General features: G+C 33.4%; 1 protein-coding gene across 2 annotated transcripts in view; it reads left to right on the plus strand.

The window, feature by feature from the left end:
* Positions 1 to 7,276: 7,276 nt before the first annotated feature.
* LOC136038533 (glutaminase kidney isoform, mitochondrial-like) overlaps positions 7,277 to 21,814 on the plus strand; it is a 125,286-nt gene continuing 110,748 nt past the window's right edge. The window contains exons 1-2 of one of the 2 annotated variants that reach the window (XM_065721641.1): positions 7,277 to 7,385; positions 15,790 to 15,902. In XM_065721641.1, the coding sequence (XP_065577713.1) occupies positions 15,792 to 15,902 (111 nt within the window). In that variant the 5' untranslated portion in view covers positions 7,277 to 7,385; positions 15,790 to 15,791. The other variant, XM_065721639.1, reaches the window with a different exon arrangement.

Below are 21,814 nucleotides of genomic sequence, written 5' to 3' on the forward strand. Positions count from 1 at the left end.
AACTCTTAACAACTACAAATTAATGCAGAAAGATAAATATTGACATCTGATAAAACGTTTTTTTTTCTTTTGATTATTATCATCGCACTCGTTTTTCTTTTTACTTAAAATTTCGACTTGACTATTTTCGTTTATAGTAGCTCTCCTTTTGTGTCTTATTAAATAAAAAAAAACAAGTTTTTTTAACTGAAAGTAAGGAGCGACATTAAAACTTAAAACGCACAGAAATTACTTCGTATATGAAACTGGCTGCTTCCTCATCAACGCCCCGCTCTTTACGCTAAAGTTTGACTCTTTCTCTCAATTCTTCTTTTTAAAACAGTAAAAAACTTTAGCGTAAAGAGCGGGGCGTTGATGAGGAAGCAGCCTCTTTCATATACGAAGTAATTTCTGTGCGTTTTAAGTTTTAATGTCGCTCCTTACTTTCAGTTAAAAAAACTTGTTTTTTTATTTAATTTCTGAACGTTTTTGAATCAATGCATGTTTTGATTTTGGCTCTCCGCAGAGGAATAATCAAAACGAAATTTGCATTTTTTTTTTTTTTTTGGCTCAATGGCTTTCTCATAATTTTGATCGAATGATTTTGAGAAAAAAAGAGCGGGGGACGAAGCCTAGTTGCCCCCCGATTTTTTGGTTAATTAAAAAGGCAACTAGAACTTTTCATTTTTTACGAATCTTTTTATTGGTAAAAGATTTACGTAACTTATAAATTAGCTTACGTAAAGAACTTTTGTATTCTCATGTTTTTATTACATATATGAGGGGATTCACCCCATCGTCAGTACCTCGTTCTTTACACTAAAGCTTAAATTTTATCCCAATTCATTAAGAGTGACCCCCTGAATCACAAAAGCCGTAGAATAAGTAGGTGAAATTACTGAAAATACTTTAGCGTAAAGAGCGAGGTATTAGAAGGAGGTGAGCCCCCCATATGGGTAATAATTTCTGTTTGTTTTAAGTTTTATTGCTGTTCCTTACTTCCAGCTGAAAAAGCTTTTTCCCTTTTATTTTTTAATTGTTTTTTTTTAAATAATGCCAGTAAATCCTGCTCTCCCTTCATGGAAATTTTCTTCTCCCATTACAAATTCTCGAAGGAAAGTTCCCTCAGCATACCCCCCTCTTCTCAACCCCTCCCCCAAACCAAGAAAACCCTCCTGAAAACGCCTGTATACTTCCCAATAACCATTACTATATGTAAGCACAGGTCAAAGTTTGTAACTTGTTGCCCCTCCCACGGGGACTGTGGGGGAGTAAGTCGTCCCCAAAGACATAGTTATAAGGTTTTTCGACTACGCTGAATAAAATGGCTATCTCAGAATTTTGATCCGTTGACTTTGGGAAAATACTTAGCGTGGGAGGGGGCCTAGGTTCCCTCCAATTTTTTTGGTCACTTAAAAAGGGCACTAGAACTTTTCATTTCCGTTAGAATGAGCCCTCTTGCAACATTCTAGGACAACTGGGTCGATACGATCACCCCTGGGAAAAAGAAAAAAAAACAAAACAAAAAAACAAAAAAACAAATAAACACGCATCCGTGATCTGCCTTCTGGCAAAAAATGCAAAATTCCACATTTTTGTAGATAGGAGCTCGAAACTTCGAGAAACTGATACGCTGAATCTGATGGTGTGATTTTCGTTAAGATTCTATGACTTTTAGGGGGCGTTTCCCCCTATTTTCTAAAATAACGCAAAATTTCTCAGGCTCGTAACTTTTGATGGGTAAGACTAAACTTGATGAAACTTATATATTTAAAACCAGCATTAAAATGCGATTCTTTTGATGTAACTATTGGTATCAAAATTCCATTTTTTAGAGTTTTGGTTACTATTGAGCCGGGTCGCTCCTTACTACAGTTCGTTACCACGAACTGTTTGATATTTAGTTTTTAAATGGACAATCAGTATGGCATAAGAAAAAACGTATGTGTTTGACTCCGCCTCATCTCGTTTTCGTTCCATTCTAATTATTGTTAATTATAGCAAATTATGTTCACTGAGCAGAATAATTAACAATAAATTTCATCATTTTCACAGAAAATGTGACAAGAAAAGATACTTTTCGATTAATTAGTTAACACATTTGTAACCATCGTCAAACTAAAGAACCAGAAACAGAAACAAGTCCGTGGTAAAAGAGAATTATCTGATAACTATGTATGTAAACCTGTAATTTAAAGGTGTCAATTTACTGAAACTACTAAACTTACCTCTGAACAGAGAGGCTTCAGTTATGTGTAGAGAAGAGTAAAGGATATTCAACCCCCTCCTCCTGCTCCCAGATTATAAAATATATTTTTGGTGGCATTTTCGTTGAAAAGTGTGTTTTTTTTCATTAAAAAACATGGAAAAACAAAATTGCCTCTTGTGTATTTTGAAAAATATATGCTGCCCCCTCCTACATTTCTATGAATTGACACCTTGGCACAAGAGCAAGCGCCAATTCACACAAATATATAAGGGCAAGAATTTTAATTTTATTTTTAAGCAGAACAAAAAATATATTTCAAAGAGCAATCCCCCCTCCCTTATAACTTGGTGTCCTTCCTTCGGGGACTTTGGGGGATTAATTCGTCCTCAAATACATAGTTATTTGATTTTACAGCTATGCTGAGCAAAATAGCTATCTCAAAATTCTGATCCGGTGACTTTTTGAAATAAATGAGTATTCCCTCCAATTTTTTGGTCACTCAAAAAGGACATTAGAACTTTTAATTTCCGTTAGAAATGACATTCTAGGACACTGGGCTGATACGATCATCCCTGGGAAAAAAAAAAAAAAAAAACAGATAAACGCACATCCGTGATCTTTCTTCTGGCAAAAAATACAAAATTCCACATTTTTGCAGATAGGATTTTGAAACCTCTACAGTAAGGTTCTCTGATACACTGAATCTGATGATGTGATTTCATTAAGATTCTATGACTTTTAGGGGGTGTTTCCCTTTTTTTCGAAAATGAGGCATATTTTCTCAGGCTCATAACTTTTGATGGATAAAACTAAACTAGATGAAGCTTATACATTTGAAACTTGCATAAAAATTGAACGTTTTTGATGTGTCTATTTGCAGGTCGCTCCTTACTCCAGTTCGTTACCACAAACTGTTTGAAAATAAAACTATTAAGAAAAATGATTATAATATTATTTACGTGAATTATCTCAGAACTTGAATTTTATGAAGAAAAATACTTTCCTAATAAATGGTTTTGGTTATTATTAGTGGTAAAAAAAAGTGAAACCGAACAGTCTTATACAAGTAATCCGATCACGTTAGGTCGAAACACAGATTATGAAATAACCTTAACTCAATATACACTAATGTATTTATGGTATAGCATTAGTGGCCAATTTAAATACAAAGCGTTTGAATACAGGGAAAAAAAATAGGGATGAATGGTTTAATGATGTTATACTCAATAGTTTATATGAGTAAGAGGGTTTAAATTACTTTGTAACTCGCTATTTCAATTCATTCCTAGATCGATGCCCAATCGATCTTTTGTTTGTTTGTTTTATATTTAGTGTTATTTAGCCTCCATACTACGGGCCATGGAGACCATTGGAATAGTGCTCTTGTATATTTTATTTTAGGATTTGAAAATGAAACTGAACTAAGTAGTAATATTATGAAGGTACTAAAGTTCCTAATATTACAAAAAATGTAGATAAAATAGATATTCACTGCACATTAGTGGATAGTTGATTATGAATGGGAGTACAACCTCTGATGTGGTGTGGCGTTTTGCTCCAAGAACAGAACCCGGAACGCTACTCTTTAAGATTCCTATAAAAAGGCATAGTCTTCCAATCAATCGAAACGAATATATCAATGTATTAAAAACTACTATAACTAATCAATTAGGTGGGTTAATTGATCTGAATGGATAGAATATTGTATATATTTTGGATTTGAAAAAAAATTAATGAAATTATTCAATAAAATTTATCTATAATAAATTTTAATCAATAAGAAACAATTATTGCATACTAGACGGTATGGTAGTGGGATTGGTAGTTTCTAGAGATATATCGCCAATTCACATTTATTCAAGACATCCATTTAAATAAAAAAGATTAAGCTCGTTCAATGTATAACACTATGAGTAAACCTTGACTAGAATTATTTAAAATACAGCGATTGAATATGGAAAAAATTGGACAGATTATAATCAAAAAGAGTTAGATAATGTGAGATATCTAAAATATATAGTTTCAAATAATAAGAGGTACTTCAGTAAACATCTTGATGAACAGAAGAAAGGCTTATTGAATGCTATGATTTTACGGAAGGGACTTAAACTGCATTCCCGTTGATGACCTCTTGTTGACCATATATTTTAGTATGAAGATAAAACCCAATCCAGTAATTCCTTTAAACCGAAAAATGAGTTTGAAAGAACTTTTACACCTGTTGCAGCAAGCAGTGGAACCATTACATTAAAACAAAATACCGCTTTTAATAGCGATTCATTTAAAAAATTGACTAAAACCAAAGAAAGTCACGTGGTTAGTATATATTTACTATTATCCCGATTATTTGGATTTTGTCAAAATATTAATATTGTTTTTAGAGTCGTTGCACATCAAATTATATTAAAAAGAAAAGATATTTCAAATTTGATTATAAAATCTTGAGCTCAAAGTTTAAAGTAGATGTAATGCATTCATCATGGATGTTACCAGTGTTAATTCCCATGTCACCCATAGCAACTCAATTAGAAGCCGGATTAACAAAGAAGGGGGGACAGTTAAAAGCTGGATTAGGAAAGGGCAGCTCATTTGAATTAGATGGGAGCCGTGTAATACCTATAAAAGCGATAACAAAACGGATAAAGAATTAACATTGAAAGTATTCAGTGAACGCAATAATACAACAAAAATTGTTGTTGCGTCACAGGAGTTTGAAAAAATAACAGTTATACGCAAAACAATAAGGTATTTGACCATATGATCTCCAATAGAATTGAAGTGATTTAAATGTATTTTCAGTGATGCTAATGAAGATTGTTCTAACGCTTGTCAGCGATTTTTACAGTTGGAATATAAATATAAAAATGTTGATAATCGAACAACTGTAAGTTACAACGACTTTAAATTATTTATTATTATTTATAATTATTTAATATTATTTATTAATTTAATATTTTAATAATATTATCTATTATTTTAATATTATTATTATTATTTAATATTAATAATTATTTAATTATTTAATATTTATATTATTTATAATCATTTATGACTTTTTATCCTTTATTTTATTTTGATGTTTCAAAGCAAGAATCGAATATTTATCGAAGTGAATCAACTTCCGATATAGAAATTCATATTTTGTTAGATCAAGTACCTGCTAATGAATACAAAATTTACTGAGTTATATTTTCAGAAAGAACCCTATAGGCCGGAAACATACAGGCAAGTGTGTATTCTCATGATGAGCCCTTGTGTTGGGTTGTTGCCTTTGAACTGTTGGTCTTATTAATTGTTTGAATATTTGGTATATGACAACTTATACTTACTTACGACACGACTGCCTGTCCATGGAATATTCTTTATGGTTGATTGTGTATGGCTATGCTGTTTGACCTATGTAATTAGATGGATGAGTAGGGTTAAGGCCTTGTTCAAGTACTGATCTATATTAATTTCTAAAGTGGGGAAACAGTCTTCCTTTCTCCTTCTGTCTTTTTTATATGGTTTGAAATTTTTTCTTGTATTTATTATTATTTTTTATAGTTTATATTTTCTATGTTTTTTTTCAAGGTGTGCGTTTATTTCTGTGTTTGTGCTGTTTCACTAGTGATTTCTTTTTTTCATATTAGCATATAAGCTATTTTCGATTTTGAAATGTTTAGTAGAATTATTTACAAATAAATGGAGAAACTTTTAAGGGATATAAAAAATAGAAACCTATTAATAATACAAACCATTTTTTCCTAGAATGCTAAGGCACATCATCTAATCAAATAGCGCGTCATTACTCTATTTGTTACTGACGCGGGTAAAGATTTCTTCCCAAGATTCTCTCACTCGGTGAAAGAATTCTGTGAAGAAAGACAAAGGTAATTGAAAGAAAATTATTTCTGATTCGGAAAATCTGCTTAATAAAATTGTTTACAAATAAATAGAGTAACTTTTGTGGGAGTGAAAATGGAAAATAATTACAATCGAACTTTTGAGAAAGAAGATTTAGACATTTGAGTGGAATGCACGATTAAAGGAATGAAATGTGTTACAACCAAATTTGGAAAGAAAATAGTTATTAGTAATGATTTTAGAAGTGAAATCGTTTATATATTTGCACTTAAGCGCTTTGATTCTAAAACTGCTAATCTTGAAAAAAAATAATTTAAAATTATATAAAGGTATGATTTATTGGTTACACAAAAAATGACAGAATAAATTATATATAAGTTATTTAGATGTTGATATTGAACTATCCACTAGATTTTTCAGTCATATTAAATTACTACATATTGACAGTAGTATAGGATAAATGGAATAAAATTAAATGCTTATTTCACAAATTCGCCAATTTCTTATTTTACATGACCTGTTTTGACCTTAAGGATCAGGACGGAAAATTTTGAAAACTACGGAAATTTTCATTTAAAATGGTATGAGTTCAATTGAAAAATGTCGTGAATTGATGGGGTTATCTAGGCGGGGAATAAAATCCGTTTTTACATTGTGAAAAAGTTTAAAAAATAAGACCAAATCTGATTTCCAAGGACCTGTTTTCATTTTGAATATAGTGAAGGAAAATGTTCAAAATATGGAATATTTGATTTGAAAATGATGTAAAAAGGCTGAAAAATGATGTAAATTGAATGGATGACACGGATAGGGCGGAACTGGCAATTACCATATTACATAGGGGCTTTGTTTTTTGTGACCACAGTCCTTACGTTTTTTCAATAATTATTAAATCGCAGTCTATCACCACTCTATTTGTAATTGAGACTCCTTGACAACCACAGTACAAATATTGTACAGTAGCAAAAATTCCTAAACTCGCCTTTTTTGGGACACATTAGTCACACATTTGTTTTTCTTTTCCGTCTTCGGCCATGCGCAATGACAAATTTTTAGCACAAAACGATGAGATTACGGGAGACCTAATGCTCTAACTTATTGGTAGCTTAGCTTTCCGCGGGTTGTGGTCCCATTTTTAACCAAATGTTCGCTACTGTTTAATATTTATACATTGTTGACAACTCAAACGAAAAGATTTAGCTACTATTTTTTTTCTTTCTTTAGATTATAACAGGCATCTATCTGGCACCTAAGTGAAAAGAAAAGTTTGAAATCTAAAAACGTGAAGTCGAAATTGGAAATAAAAAGCAAGCAGTCTTCATACCATATTTTCACTTACAGGAACCTTTTGGTATGTTTTCAGTCGGCTCTTTCAAATGTTTACATACTTCAACGGTAAAAATACACACGATTTCATTTCTAATTAGGGATGAGTTGAACACACAGTACTACTTGATTGATTTTTTAGTACTATTTCCATATAGCCTTTAATAACTCTCATTAACATAGTGGATGCCCCCCCTCTGATGGCTCTATATATTGCCGTAACAATAAGGCAATACAAGACTAAAACAAAAGTCCTTATTTAATAGCCTAGCCTAATATACAGCATTTGTAACACTGTAGGAAACAGGTACTTCTAAAGAAAATAGCCTGTTAAAATAGAATTAGTCCCATTAAATTCCTCATTTTATGCTTCTCTTCAATATAATAATTGTTACTCTGAGAATGTATGCCACTACCCTGATGGCTTAACACAGGCTACAACCCTAAGGTGCCTAAATTAGGGGGTTTTGACTCTCCAGAAGGAAATATCATGCAATTCTGAAAATTCTTTAGGGTAATATGCTACTAGGGAATTATAGCCCTAATTGCCTCTTAGACAAAATTTTCTTTCATATTTCTAATATTCATACAGTCCTAGCTTAGCAAGCCCAAGAAAAGAATAGCAAAGATATATAGGTAATCTGTTGGCCTATTCCTTTCTGAAGGAACTTTGGTGAAGGTTAAGGTGAGGGGTATACTTGAAGTAGGCCTGAAAAGTTCTGAAAACTATTTTAAAACAGCCAGAAATACTTACCATTGTCATTTTGAAAGTGCATTGCTTTTCTTGAACCCCTTCCACTCCTCCCCAAGAATGGAGAAAAATATAGCACACTATTTCAAGCATGCCAATCTACAAAAATTTAGGGGGGCATAAAATTAATTCTTCAAAACCCATGGGGGGATGTTGAATACTAATATGGAGAGTTTAAAATTTGAGAATGTAGAAGTTAGAAAGAACAATTTTAGGAAAATAACTTGTGAAGTTGCTGATGGTGTCTTAGGGAGGAAAGCTAGGAATGCAGCTAGAAATCTAAGTGAAAAGGTTTTTTATGTTTAATAAATAAGAGAAGGGGCTTGTACATGAATAAATTGAGTGATTTATTTTATGAAAAAAGTAGAATATAAAGGAAGTAGAGAAAGCTTTAAAGTACAAACTAAGGTATGCAAAGTGAAGATCTTGGATAAAATTGCTGAGGATCCAGAAGATACAGCTAGATGGCATAATAGCAAAATATTGTATTGGCATGTTAATAAATCAAGAGGAAGTAGTCAACCTGGATGTGTCCCAGTTAAAGATAGAAACTGGATTACAATAAGTCATAAAGAGAGATGGGCAGAACACTTTGAGAATATGCTTATCTGGAATAGAGTCACAGGAAAAAATATAGAGGAAAATGAAAAGGTTTGTGACACCTTCTATGTGAAGGGAGATTTATTTTATGAGGAAGAATTAGCAGCAGTACTAAAAGGATCAAAAAATAATAAGGCTACAGATTTGGATAGTGTGGCAAATGAGTTTCTTAAGTCAGTGGCAGATCTGGGGGGGGAGGGGATGGGCTTGCCAAGAGTCTTTCTGGCACACTCTTTCCTTTTTTTTAAATAAATTTTTCAATTATTGGCACCTATAATTATTGGATATTTTTTGAGTTATTGGCACCTATAATTATTGGAACAGTGTAATTCTAGGAAGGGTAGATTATGTGTCAACCAAATTTTTGCTCTTAGGTCAATAATTGATAAAATTGAGAAGAACACTGCTGCAGTTGAGGTAGGAAGTGATGTTAACAGCTAGTTTTGTATTAAATCAGAAGTTAAGTGGGGTTTGTACTATCCATCTTTATATGCATCATTTTAATGGACTTTTCTTACAGAGCACAGGAAAGACAATGAAAGAAAGTGAATTAAAAGGGGAATAAAATATCCCCTGGAGTTAGATTATGTTGATGATTTGAGCATCCTAGATGAAAGTGTTAGCAAAATGAATGAATTTTTAGAGGTTTTGGCAAGTTCAGGGTGCTAGAATAGGTTTGAAAATTAATGTTAAGAAGACTATGCTGCTAAGGCTAGGAATAAGTGAAAATAATAAGTTGACATTGTGTAGTGAAAAGATTGATTAATTGAACAGCTTCACTTATTTTGGTAGCAATATTAGTAAAGACAGTGGGACAAGTGAAGATACTAAAAGTAGAATAGCCAAGACTCAGAGTTTTTTTTTTTTTTTTTGTTTTTGTTTTTTACATTTGAAAAAAGTCTGGAGGAATAGGATGATAAGTGTGTGAACCAAGATTAGAATATAGGAAGTCTTGCAGTGGTCAAATATGGTGCTGAGGCAAGAGTGCTCTAAGAAACAGAGGAATATTTGCTAGATGTCTTCCAGGAAAATTGCCTACAGATTGTTTTTGGTAACCAGCTAACTGACCATATTTCAAACAGTTGGTCGTGCAAAAATTTTGATTCAATCCTGCTTTCTAGGGCTATAATGAGAGAAAGGTTGAGATGGCTAGGGTATGCTCTTTGGATGACAGATTGCCAAAAATTGTCCTTTCTGGTCAACCATCTAGGGCTAAATGGAAAGCAGGTTGTCTGCAGTTGGGGTGGGAAGATGTCATAAAGAAAGGTTTAAGAGAAATGGGAACTTCCTGGAAGGGTTTAAAGAGGTAGTTATTGAATAGATCAGCATGGAGGAGAAGTATACATACTATATTGGCATACATCCAGTTTGTGAAAAGAACATATCTGCACTATCATAAGAAAGGCTAAGGTATTACATTGAAACTTTCTGGGAGTGTTGAAGAAAATGCTGAACTAAACCAAAAGACAATGTATGCATCCAGGTTTTCAAAAGGGTGCAACTGTAATATTCTCAGGAATGGCTGTGGATATTAAGTTGAAAGTTTTAGTAAATGTTATTGTGGATTTTTACCTAAGTCAAGGATTTGTGTGCATGAAGGTTGTTAAAAGGATGGGTCTGTAATATCTCAGGAGTAGCTGAGGATATTAAATTGAAACTTTCAAGGGATGTTGAACTAAACAGAAAAGACACTGTGCATCCAGGCTGTGAAAAGGGTACATCTGAAACATGTTAGGAATGGCTAAGGGTATTAAGGTGAGACTTTCAGTAAAAGTTGAAGGAAGTGTTGAACTTAATCAGAATATAACATGTGCATCCAGGCTGTCAAAGAGCATATCTGCAATATTTCAGGAACACCTTAGGGTATGAATTTGAAACTTTCAGGGAATGTTGAGGAGGATGTTGAACCAAATAATTTTTTTTTATCTGCATTTAAGTTTTCAAAATGGCGTAGGTTATCTGTAATATCTGAGGGAGGACTTATTGTATTAAGTTGAAACTGTCACAGAATAACAAGGGGAATGTTAAACTAAATCAAAAGACATAATTTCTATCCAAATTATCAAAAAAAATTTCCCTGAAAAACATAAAGAAAGAAAACGTTCAAAAATTGGGTTTTTATAGGCCAAACAAAAATACTGAAGAAAACACAGAAAATGAATATTTCAAGAGAACAACTGCCTCTCTTCTTCAGCATGAACAAAATTATATAAATAAGGAAAATGCAAAAGAAAAAACCAAAAAACAAACATGGAAAATACAACAAAACCAGTCAAAAACCAATGAAAAAACTGCCAAAAATTGAAGATAAGTAAAATTCAATAAAAGACCAAAAATTATATGAATCAAAATCAAATACCTAACAAAAATAAAGCAATTATGCTTGCACACAACAATTTGCGCAAAATCCACGATTTGCACAAAATCCAAACAAATGTGAACTGCCATCAGTAGATACTGACAAACAACTGAGAAAATAAAAGAAAAAATTTGTTCACTCAAACAAACAAACCAGCAATTAAATAAACTGGAGAACTAGGTCACTCGAGTTCTCATTTTATCCATTGCATTTCTTGCAGATACCCTTTGAAACCTAAGGGGTTGATGATGTGTTTGACAATGTGATTGGGAAAGTGGTTCAATGTTTATTTCACAGATTACTAAAGTATTGGCTCCTCTGTAGAGAAATCCAAAATACGACTCATTTATTCTTAAATCACCTGAATCTCTGTTCAAAACTAGACCTAAATGTTGGAATTTATAAGTTTTAACAGCTTCTCTCTAGTGTTGGACAATACCTTTGTCATGCGAAATTAGGTTAGCTAGGTTAAATAAAACAGCATGGCCTGGGCTATTAAATATGCTTTCTGATAGGGCAGAGTCGAAATTTTCTGGTTTTCTCCACTTTTTTAGGGTGTTATTAATTGAGGTAGAGTGCTCAAGTTAATCTATCTGTTGTTGATCAGTTCTTCTAATGTACCAAAGACCACAAGAGCAAGGAATTATGTAGACACCAGAGTTTTCACCTATCAGGATAGGGTCTTTACCTTTGTAGATTTGGGAACTGATAGTTTTTCTGGGTCTATAATAAATGTAAATATTATTTATCCTTAGATTTTTGGAAATGGGGTCTGAAACCCCTTTAATGTATGGGAGACCAAGATAAACTGAACTTTCCCTTTGATTCGCGTTTACTCTGTCACTATCTGATAATTTTTTAATACATTTGTCAATGACAAAATTTATTAAACAAATTGCATAACCATTCCCAAATAAAATATCTCTAAGGTGGTCAAGCTCTGAATCCAGTGAACAACTTGCAATGCCCTATCAACTAGAGAGGTGGCCACTCTTCTTTTCACAGCAGGAGAATGATTAAGGACAAAATTTAAGTAATAATCACTATGTGTGGGTTTTCTATAGACCCCAAACTTGAAGCATGTATCATTTTGGTGAACCAGGACATCTAAGAAAGGAAGACGCATTTCTACCTCTGATTCCTGAGTAAATTTAACTTTTGGATCCTAGGAATTAAGTAAGTGAAGGAAATACTCCAGAGATTTGTCACCATTTTCCTGCAGATAAAAAATCTCATCTTTAAAACAAACGCCAAATTTGGTTTACAAAAACTTAGCAAAATAGCCCTTTCTTCAAGGTTTTCCATGAAGATATCAACTTCTATCTGTGAAAAGGGGGTGCCCGTTGGAAGCGCATATTTCTGTCTATAAAGAATGCCTCTATAATGGAAGTAAAAAGAAGTTCTGTTGCAAAGGGCTGTAAGTTTCCAAGTTAAAGCAAGTTTCAGATTAAACCAAATACAAGAATGGGCACTTTTGATGCCGATTCAATGTATACCAATTGTAAATCATCAAAAGGCCAAGCGGATTTTGGAGCATAAACTCAGTTCTAACCCATCTCTGTCAGAAATATCTACGCTTCCAAATCAGACACTTCTTACACTTAAAACTCGAAACGAGCCGTATTTCGGTTTTCTCAACAGAGGAGCCAATACTTTAGTAATCCCTGAAGTAAACCTTGAGCCACATCCCAATTCACATAATCAAACATGTCATCAACGCCTTAGTTCTCATGAGGTATCCACAAGAAACGTAATGGTTAAAAATCAGGAATCAGGTGACATAGTTCTTCAGTTTATTTAATTGCTGTCTCGTTTGTTTGAGTGAATGAATTTTATCTTTTATTTTCTCATTTGTTTGTTAGTATCCACTGATGGTAGTTTTTTGTGCAAGTCTCGGATATTGGCGAATAGCTCACTTTACTTTTGTCAGATATTTGATTTTAATTCTTATAACTTTTGGTCTTTTATTGAATTTTTATTTATCTTAATTTTTGGCAGGTTTTTCATTGGTTTTTAACTGGTTTTGTTGTACTTTCCGTGTTTGTTTTTTGGTTATTTCTTCGGCATTTTCCTTGTCCATATTATTTTTTTTTGCGCTGAAGAAGAGAGGCGGTTGTTACTAAATCAAAAGACACTATGCATATCAAGGTTGTCAAAAGGGCATATGTACAGTATTTTAAGAATAGCCAAATGTATTTTGGAATGAATTGTATTGGAATGAAAGTCTCAAGGAATATTGATGCGGATGTTAACTGAAGGGGTTATCTGCTACTAATATGTAAATGAACAAAATTTTACTGTTAATAAATAAAAAAAGATTAATTTAGTCTTGCACAAACTTAAAAGCATGGCTCACTTAGCACATCAATTGTTGGTTTGTGTTGTTGTTTGTTTTATTATAGTTGAATTATTACATTATTTTATATATTCGTAGCCACTTTAGAAAATTGTATTTTACCAAGCTTTTTTAAGGTTGTATTTATTGTGATGTTATTCATTATTTTGCTTTAGAATTTAACACTCTGGCGATTGGGGTCCAGGACGTTGACCATCAAATAGACTTTTAAGTTAATGAAACAAACATCAGACTTTAATAAAAGGCTGCCATTGACATAAGTTAAAGCATTCTTGGGCCTAAGTTTTGTAATTAATCTAGGTGTGACCTTGATCTCAACTTGGATGTCAGTTTCCTTTGCATGTAAACACCCATACACAGGCTTAGAATTGGGGAGATTCCCCTTGGGAAAACTTGGTAATAATGGCCTAAACTGCGTTTTTTGTATCCCCCCTCCCCTATGCGTTGAAAAAAGGCCTGGTCCCATATTCTTAAAAGTCAGATCCATATGAACCCATGATGCTGGTGTATTAACTTTGATTAGGTATGTACACAGGCTAGGGACTATTATACCAGGTGTCTCAAAATATTTATATAAATTTTCCAGTAATTTCCCATATTTTTCAGGAAACTTGTCCATTTCTAATGAATAATTTTTAGAGAAAATTATAGTTTGTTTTTTTTTAAAAAAACTAGCCAAAAATTGATATCAAGAGGTTTTTCTGCAAACAAATTAACTTGGCAATTTAAAAAATTTAGTTTTCATTATAACGAACTTTTAAATAAATATCAAAAAAATTATCTAGAAATACTTAAAGAAATTTTCAACTAATTTCGGAGGTTCGAGAAATGTTGTCGCAGCGCCATTTATTTTGAATTGTGTTTCTAATTGAGCGGATTTTTTTTAAAAATTAGCCACATGGTATAGATGAATTCTATAATTGTTTAGTTCATTCAGGTTATTTGCAATGTGTTAATATTTGTGATTTGGTAAAATTTATAATATTTAGTTTACCTATTGTTGCTAAAGGGAGGAATATATTAACAGGATAAGCTTGTTTTTGTTTTACTTGGTTGTTTTACATTTGCTGTTTTTTGTTTTTTTTCTTTCATAGGCATATATTTTGGGGGTGATACCTGACGCGGGGATGCCATGGATATTCTGTGGTAGCCACAACACTGTGCTGGGTAGAGAATTTAGAGTGGCGAAACCCTATATAGGCCAGTGTATTCTCCTGATGAGCCCTTATGTTGGGTGTTGCCTCTGAATTATTTGTCTATATTATTGTTTCTATTGTTTGGTAAATGACGACTTATACTTATTGACGACATGACTGCCTGTCCATGGATTATTCTTTATGGTTGATTGTGTGTGGCTATGCTGTTTGACCTATGTGATTGTATGGATGAGTAGGGTTAAGGCCTCATTCAAGTGCTGGTCTATATTAATCACTAATTTAGGAAAACAGTCTTCCTTTTTTCCTTCTGTCTCTCTTTTTTTTTTTTTTTTTTTTTTTTTTTTTTTTTTTTTGTGTTTGTGCTGTTGCATTGGTGATTTCTCTTTTCATGATATTTTTTAAATGTTTATGTTGTGCACATAGTGCTTATAAAACAGCCCTAAACACCTTAGGAAATTGGTTTCCCTAGTGCCAGATGCTAAATTAGATGAGGTATATACCAATGAAGCCTCTTTTTATCTTTTTTTTAATGACCTATTGCATAATTTGCCACGCAAGGAAGTGGGGTTGGATGAATTGTATTATTTCCAAAGGCATATTTTGAGGCTATTCTACAGTCCTAGTTAAAATAGATCTCTTGAACTGTCAGTCCTATTACTTTTGAGGTAACCAAGGCGTGTTGGGTGAAAGGGAGCAAGGTATTCTAACCATTTTTTCCCTTGAAGATGGCACTTCATCTCAGAATGGGCGATAAAATCCCCCTCAATTTCTGCAGAGCACTTCATGAAGAAACAAGCACTGTGTTATGGATTGCCGTTTAGCCTGAGGGAACATATGTGGTTGGAAATTGGCGCTTAGGGGTGTGTGTCTGGTGACTGAGAGTGGGCAATCCCTCTGCCAATCATCAAATGGATACAGTTTTCTTTGCATTTTAATGTGCAATGAATATCACAGGTTTGTTTCAGTATATTGTTAGCATTGCAGATTTGAGCCAGTCAAATTGGTTTTTAAAGTTTTCGTTGAACATTTTTCTTGGTATTTAGTGGATATTTTTGAGAATTTTGTTGTTCTATACGAATCAAAGAGCCAAAAAGCTCTGTCACGTTAAGTCTATATGACAGAGTTAATCAATATGGTTAGTGAACAGCTGGTATTTCGACTGAGAAAAGCAAGCCTAATAGTCTGATTCTCTTTTTTCTTTCTTAGGCATGGCAACAAGATGTACTCTAGAAAGACTTCCCAGATGCATTAAACTTATCAGAGACGTATCACAGATGAGTCCCAAGAAAGTTCTCAGAAAGAATATTCGATGTCTCCAGGTAAGACCAAAGCAACAGGGTTGTCAATACTTCTTCTTCAATTTTTTATTTACTCGGTATGTATAGTTTATTCCTTCAAAAAAGATTAATTTAAAAAAAAAAGTTTCTCAAAGAAAACGAAAGATCTCTATTAAACAAAAGACAAACAGAAATAAAGTCGAATAAAAATTGAAACTCAAAGCGAAGGAAAATCAATCTCAACGAATAAATAAGATCCAAAATGACCCGAAATAACAATGAATAACCAAGTAAAACTTAAGACGAACAGAAATACAACAATTGGAGTAGGAGCAACACCCCCCTAAGCCTCTTAAAGGCTAGAGCATCTTTGGCACTTTGTTGAAAACAGTTTTCATTTCGAGCAAAATGTTTATTTGTCATAACATCGATGGAAAGAGCAAAAAAATTATCATATTGACTATGATTACCGAAAAGAATTAATGAAACTAGACTGAGAGTTTAATATATAATGATATCCATTCCTGGAAGTCTCTGCAATTTTGATCTTATTAGCATTAAAATAGAAAAAAATCAAACATATTCTGTTTTTTGTCCTTCTCCCTTGTGTATTTTGCCTTCTAAAGACCATAAACGTAATTTGCACTTAAGCGAAAACAATTTTCATTTCGAAATATGCGTGTTTTATTTCTCATAACATAAAAAAACACCTTTATAACCAAAATTAGTTGTACTCAAAAGAACAAATGAATGTGGATTCAGAGTTTGATATATAAGGATATTCATTTCTGAGAGTCTCAATAATTTGGGTTTATTAAAGTTTAAAAAAGGAGGAAATGTTTAAAATGTAGTTTGTTTTCAGTAAAGTATAAATTACATTCTGGCCTTTAGAAAGCAAAAGGGGCGTTAGAACTACAACTCTTTGAGGTAATTTCTGCTCGTTTTGAGTCTTAAATGATAATTTTTTGTAATTAATTAAGAACAACTTTCCGAAAGATAATTTTTTCAAATAAAAGTAAAAAGCCGTATTAAACTTAAACCAACAGAAATGAATTCCTACAATAATTCAAACTCCAGGCCACCGGGAATTACTATTGAAGAATAAGTGAAACCCAAAACGAAGAGAAATTAAAATAAACGATCGTAGCAAAATACAGATAAAAGGGACAAATATAGGTGAATAAGTCAATCTTAAAAGGAGTAAAAATTAAATTGAATATTCAAATCAAACTTGAAACGAACAAAATTTACTACAAACAAGAGTTTGGCTACTGCCCTATTCCCCCTCCCCAAACCGTAAAGTCTCAAGCCTGTTCTGTCAGGTGAGTTTAATTGAAAACTATATGCATCTTGAGCAGTGTGATTTTTTTTTAACTGAGGTTAAATAAAAAGTAAATCACGGTGGTAATCTATGTCACGATAATCACGAATCGAAATCACGATAATCGATAACCTGATTAAAGATATTAATTCATAGAAGCTCAGCAATTCAAGATTTTATTTCGTGTAATGTTTATTTTCATTTCTTGATGTTTAAAATAAAAAAAAATATGTATACCATAATTAGTCTTCAGTAAAGCGCAGACGACCCTATAGGCCTTAGACTTTACTATAGCTCTTAGTTTTTTTCTGAAAAACTTTTTTTGTGGAAAAGGTTTTTTAAAATTAACTTGTGTTCGTTCTGAATTGACATAGTCTTTTTCATTGGTCAAGAAAAAAAAAATATTTTTTTTTGTTTTTTTCCTTAAGAATCCAGATTTAGCTTACTGTTTATATTTCTGACAAAATTGTACTACAATTTTTAGTAATAGTTGAACTGTATTGCTTTTGTGGATATGTACGGTGCATAATATCCAAACGTAAGGGTTAAAACTCTGTATAATCTAAATTTGGGGTTCTATAGGGCTGACGGAATTATAACCTCCATCATATTACAACCTTGAGTATAGATAAATATTAATCAACCATTCCTTCTACATGCCCTGAAAGTTTTAACTTGATGCCTTTAACCTGTCCTAGGATATCGCCAATACGCTTTGTTGATAACCTTGAATGCACATAATGCATTTCGATTTAGTTCGGCCATTCAACATGCCCTGGCAATTTTAACTTAATACACTTAGCCGTTCTTGCAATATCATAGATCTGCTCTTTGAACAAAATTCGATGCATAGTGTCTTTTGACTTAATTTAGTATCTCTAAGATATCCCCTGAACTTCCAATATAATATCCTTATAATATCCTGAGTCTTTTCTTCGATATTGCACTAACAGCCTTTTGACAATTTCGACACACATAATTTATTTTGATTTATTTTTACATCCCCCTCACCTTTCCCTGAAAGTTTCTACTTACTACCCTGTTCCATTCCTGAGATATTACATCTGTTCCATTTTGACCATCTGGGTGCACTTAAACTCTTTTGATTGAATTTTATATTAGTGGTAGTAGTTGCAATAGTAGTAGCAGTAGAGCAGTACTAATTGTCATAAGTAGTTGCAAGCAGTCACAGCCACATGTCGAGTATTCGTAGTCACAGTCGTAAGTTGCAACAGACGTAAGTAGCTGCTGCAGTCGCAGTCGCATGTAATCACAATCGCAATTTCAAGTAATCACAAGTAGTTTTAGTCGGAATCGCTACTAGTCTCGTTTAAAAGTATTTGCAGATGTAAGTAGTCACAAACGCAATAGTCACAGTCTTAAATCGTCGCAGTTGCAGTTGTTGATTGACGTATTGATAATACACCCTTGCGATAACCGACTTGTATATAGTGTGTTTAGATCTCTCTTAGGTGTTCGTGAGATAATACTGTCGCGCCCCCTTGCGATAACCGACTTGTATATAGTGTGTTTAGATTTCTCTAAGGTGTTCGTGAGATAATACTGTCGCACCCCCTTGCGATAACCGACTTGTATATAGTGTGTTTAGATTTCTCTAAGGTGTTCGTGAGATAATACTGTTGCACCCTTTTGACAACCTGTAAACACAGGAGTGTTTTTTTTTAATTTTTTAATTCAAAATCCTCCTCAACTTTTCCAGAAGTTTTCATCTTAATGCCCTTACTCTTATTAGATAAGTAGAAAAGCAGTAGAAGTAGTAGCATGTACTTAGGGCTTTTGGTTAGTTCACTATCACTCTCAAGATGTACTGGAAGTTTCAACTCAATACTCTAAGCCGCTCCTAAGATATTGCTGATACGCTCTTTTGACAATCAGCGTGTACATAGTGTTTTTGATTTAGTTCAACTCCACGATAACATTCCCTGAAATTTTCACCTTAATGCCCTTAGCCTTAGATGTAGTCACTGTTGAAGTATTTGTTATAGTACTAGCAGAAGTGTACATATTGGCTTTTGATCCATTGAACATGCCCCTCATCATTCCCTGAAAGTCCCAGCTTAATACACTAAGCCATTCCTGAGATACGCCTCAGGATAAAATTTGCATACTCACAACGTTTTTTTTATTTAGCTCAGCAGCTCCCCCCCCCAACATTGCCTGAAGGCTTTACCTTATTACCCTTAGCTGTTTTGGACATTCAGGATCAAACACTCCCTCTTTTTCAATAACAAATACTATGTGTAAATAATGGGCAAATTGAATATCTTACAGCTCTTGCCCCAAGAGTTGTGGGGCAGGGATACTGTCACCTCGGAGGCATAGTTACTGATCCTTTCAACTATGTTGAACAGAGCGAAACGGCTATCTCAATTTTTCTGGATGTATTTGGGAAAGTAAGGGGTGTGGGGGCTACTTTCCCTCCATTGAATTTTAACTCATAAAAGGGGAACTGGAACTTTTTATTTCCAATCAAATGAGCCTCCTCAGTTTTTTTCTTTTTTCGAGAAAGTATGACAAACATTAATTATAAAGAAAGGAAAGAATTTTAGAATATTCTACCTATTCCAAAATATAGACAGAATGAATTGCGCAGAATATCCTGTAGCCTTATTTTTACATTTTTATTTCTTTTAACTATTTTTTTTGTGTTATGATATTTGATTTATCACAGCAGGGTAAAATAAAGGCAAAAAAGTATAAAAAACGGAAACATAGAATAAGTGGCAACTATAGAAGAGTTGCCCTATGATGGAAGTCCACATTGATGATTGGCTGGGACTATGAACTACGAGTAATTACTTCCCGCGAGCTTGGTCGAGTACCGACCAGAGACATCACTCGTACCGACTGCCTGGTCATTTTTAATGCCTGATTTAGATGATTAAAAAAAATTATTTCGTTCATGTTCTTTACTGACTACGACTGACCTACATGTATTTTATGTACTATATATCCATCAGCCCAATTGCCCAAATAAAACAGATTCGAGCCAGAAAAGTAGTGGCGCTTCTCATCACCACTTTGCTTACTCATTTTTTTTATTCAATAGGCTGAAAACATTGGAGGGGGGGCTTACCCTTTCCCCATGCATGACATCCCTGCCGACAACTATAGTGATAAATACAAGTTCAAATAGGGATAAAAACCTTTTGATAGACAGTGATAAATTTCTCAAACATACTAGATATTTCGGTCACATATGCAGTGACCGTCATAAGTAGTAATACGGTCACTGCATATGTAACCAAAATATCTAGTATTTTTGTGAAATATGTGACTGTCTAATAAAAGGACTTAATCCCCATTTGAACTTTCATTTATCGGACGTCTTTTTCAAATGAAAGTGCTGAATCTTCAGGCTGAATCTTCTGTAAGAAATTTTATAAAGGGGAAGGGAGATTTTCTGTAAGGATGGAATTGTCCAGAAGGAGTTTACTGGGGGTGCATTTTAATTGAAAGGAACCTTCCATGGAGATTTTTCACGTGAGGGGAGGGAATTTGTCATGGAGGATGAGCCAGATTTACCGGCATTATTTGAAAAAACCATCATAAATTAAATAAGATCCTTTTAATAGGTAAGATCCTTTTAATAGACAGTGATAAACTTCACAAAAATACTAGATATTTCTGTCACATATGCAGTGACCGTCACCAGTAGTAATACTCAGGACTCTCATCAGTATTTTTGTGAAATTTATCATTGTCTATTAAAAGGATTTTATCCCCATTCAAGCTTTATTTATCGTCATGTAAAGGCAGTGACATGTTCGAAACTATCGACAACTATAGCAAATGATACCAGTTCACCCATTGCGATCAGGCTGAATCTTCTGTAAGAAATTTTATGGAGAGGAAGGGAGATTTTCTGTAAGGATGGAACTGTCAAGAAGGAGTTTACTGGGGGTGTATTTATTTGGGGGAACCTTCCATGGAGAAATTTCACGTGAGGGGAGGGAATTTGTCATGGAAGATGAGCCAGATTTACCGGCATTATTTGAAAAAAACCATCAGAAATTAAATAAGATCATTTTAATAGGTAAAATCCTTTTAATAGACAGTGATAAATTTCACAAAAATACTAGATATTTCTGTCACATATGCAGTGACCGTCATCAGTAGTAATATTCAGGACCGTCATCAGTATTTTAGTGAAATTTATCATTGTCTATTAAAAGGATTTTATTCCCATTAGAGCTTTATTTATCGTCATGTAAAGGCAGTGACATGTTCGAAACTGTCGACAACTATAACAAATGATTCCAGTTCACCCATTGCGATCGATAGTGCGTCCGCTGCACGTAGCCTACATTAGACGGTTTTCCCGTAAGAAGTACCTCAACGTTTACAGACTACGTGACTTTTCAGAGACGAATACGCAACCGAGCGGTATCGCTTCCCCCCAATAGGAAGCTCAATTTATAGTGCTTTAATAATTTTTAACTGATTGACTGTCTAAAAATGTTTAATTGATAACAACTTGGTTCTCCAAGGAGAAACATCACAGCTTGGAGTCATAAAAGGTAGTAAACACATCTTTCTCGGGGCACAATGTTTTTGGTCACTTTAAAAGCACTAGAAATTTTAATTTCCGTTTGAATGAACTCTTCAAATA

Source organism: Artemia franciscana, chromosome 18 (genome assembly GCF_032884065.1).
Source record: "Artemia franciscana chromosome 18, ASM3288406v1, whole genome shotgun sequence".
In the NCBI taxonomy this organism is placed as follows: domain Eukaryota; kingdom Metazoa; phylum Arthropoda; class Branchiopoda; order Anostraca; family Artemiidae; genus Artemia; species Artemia franciscana.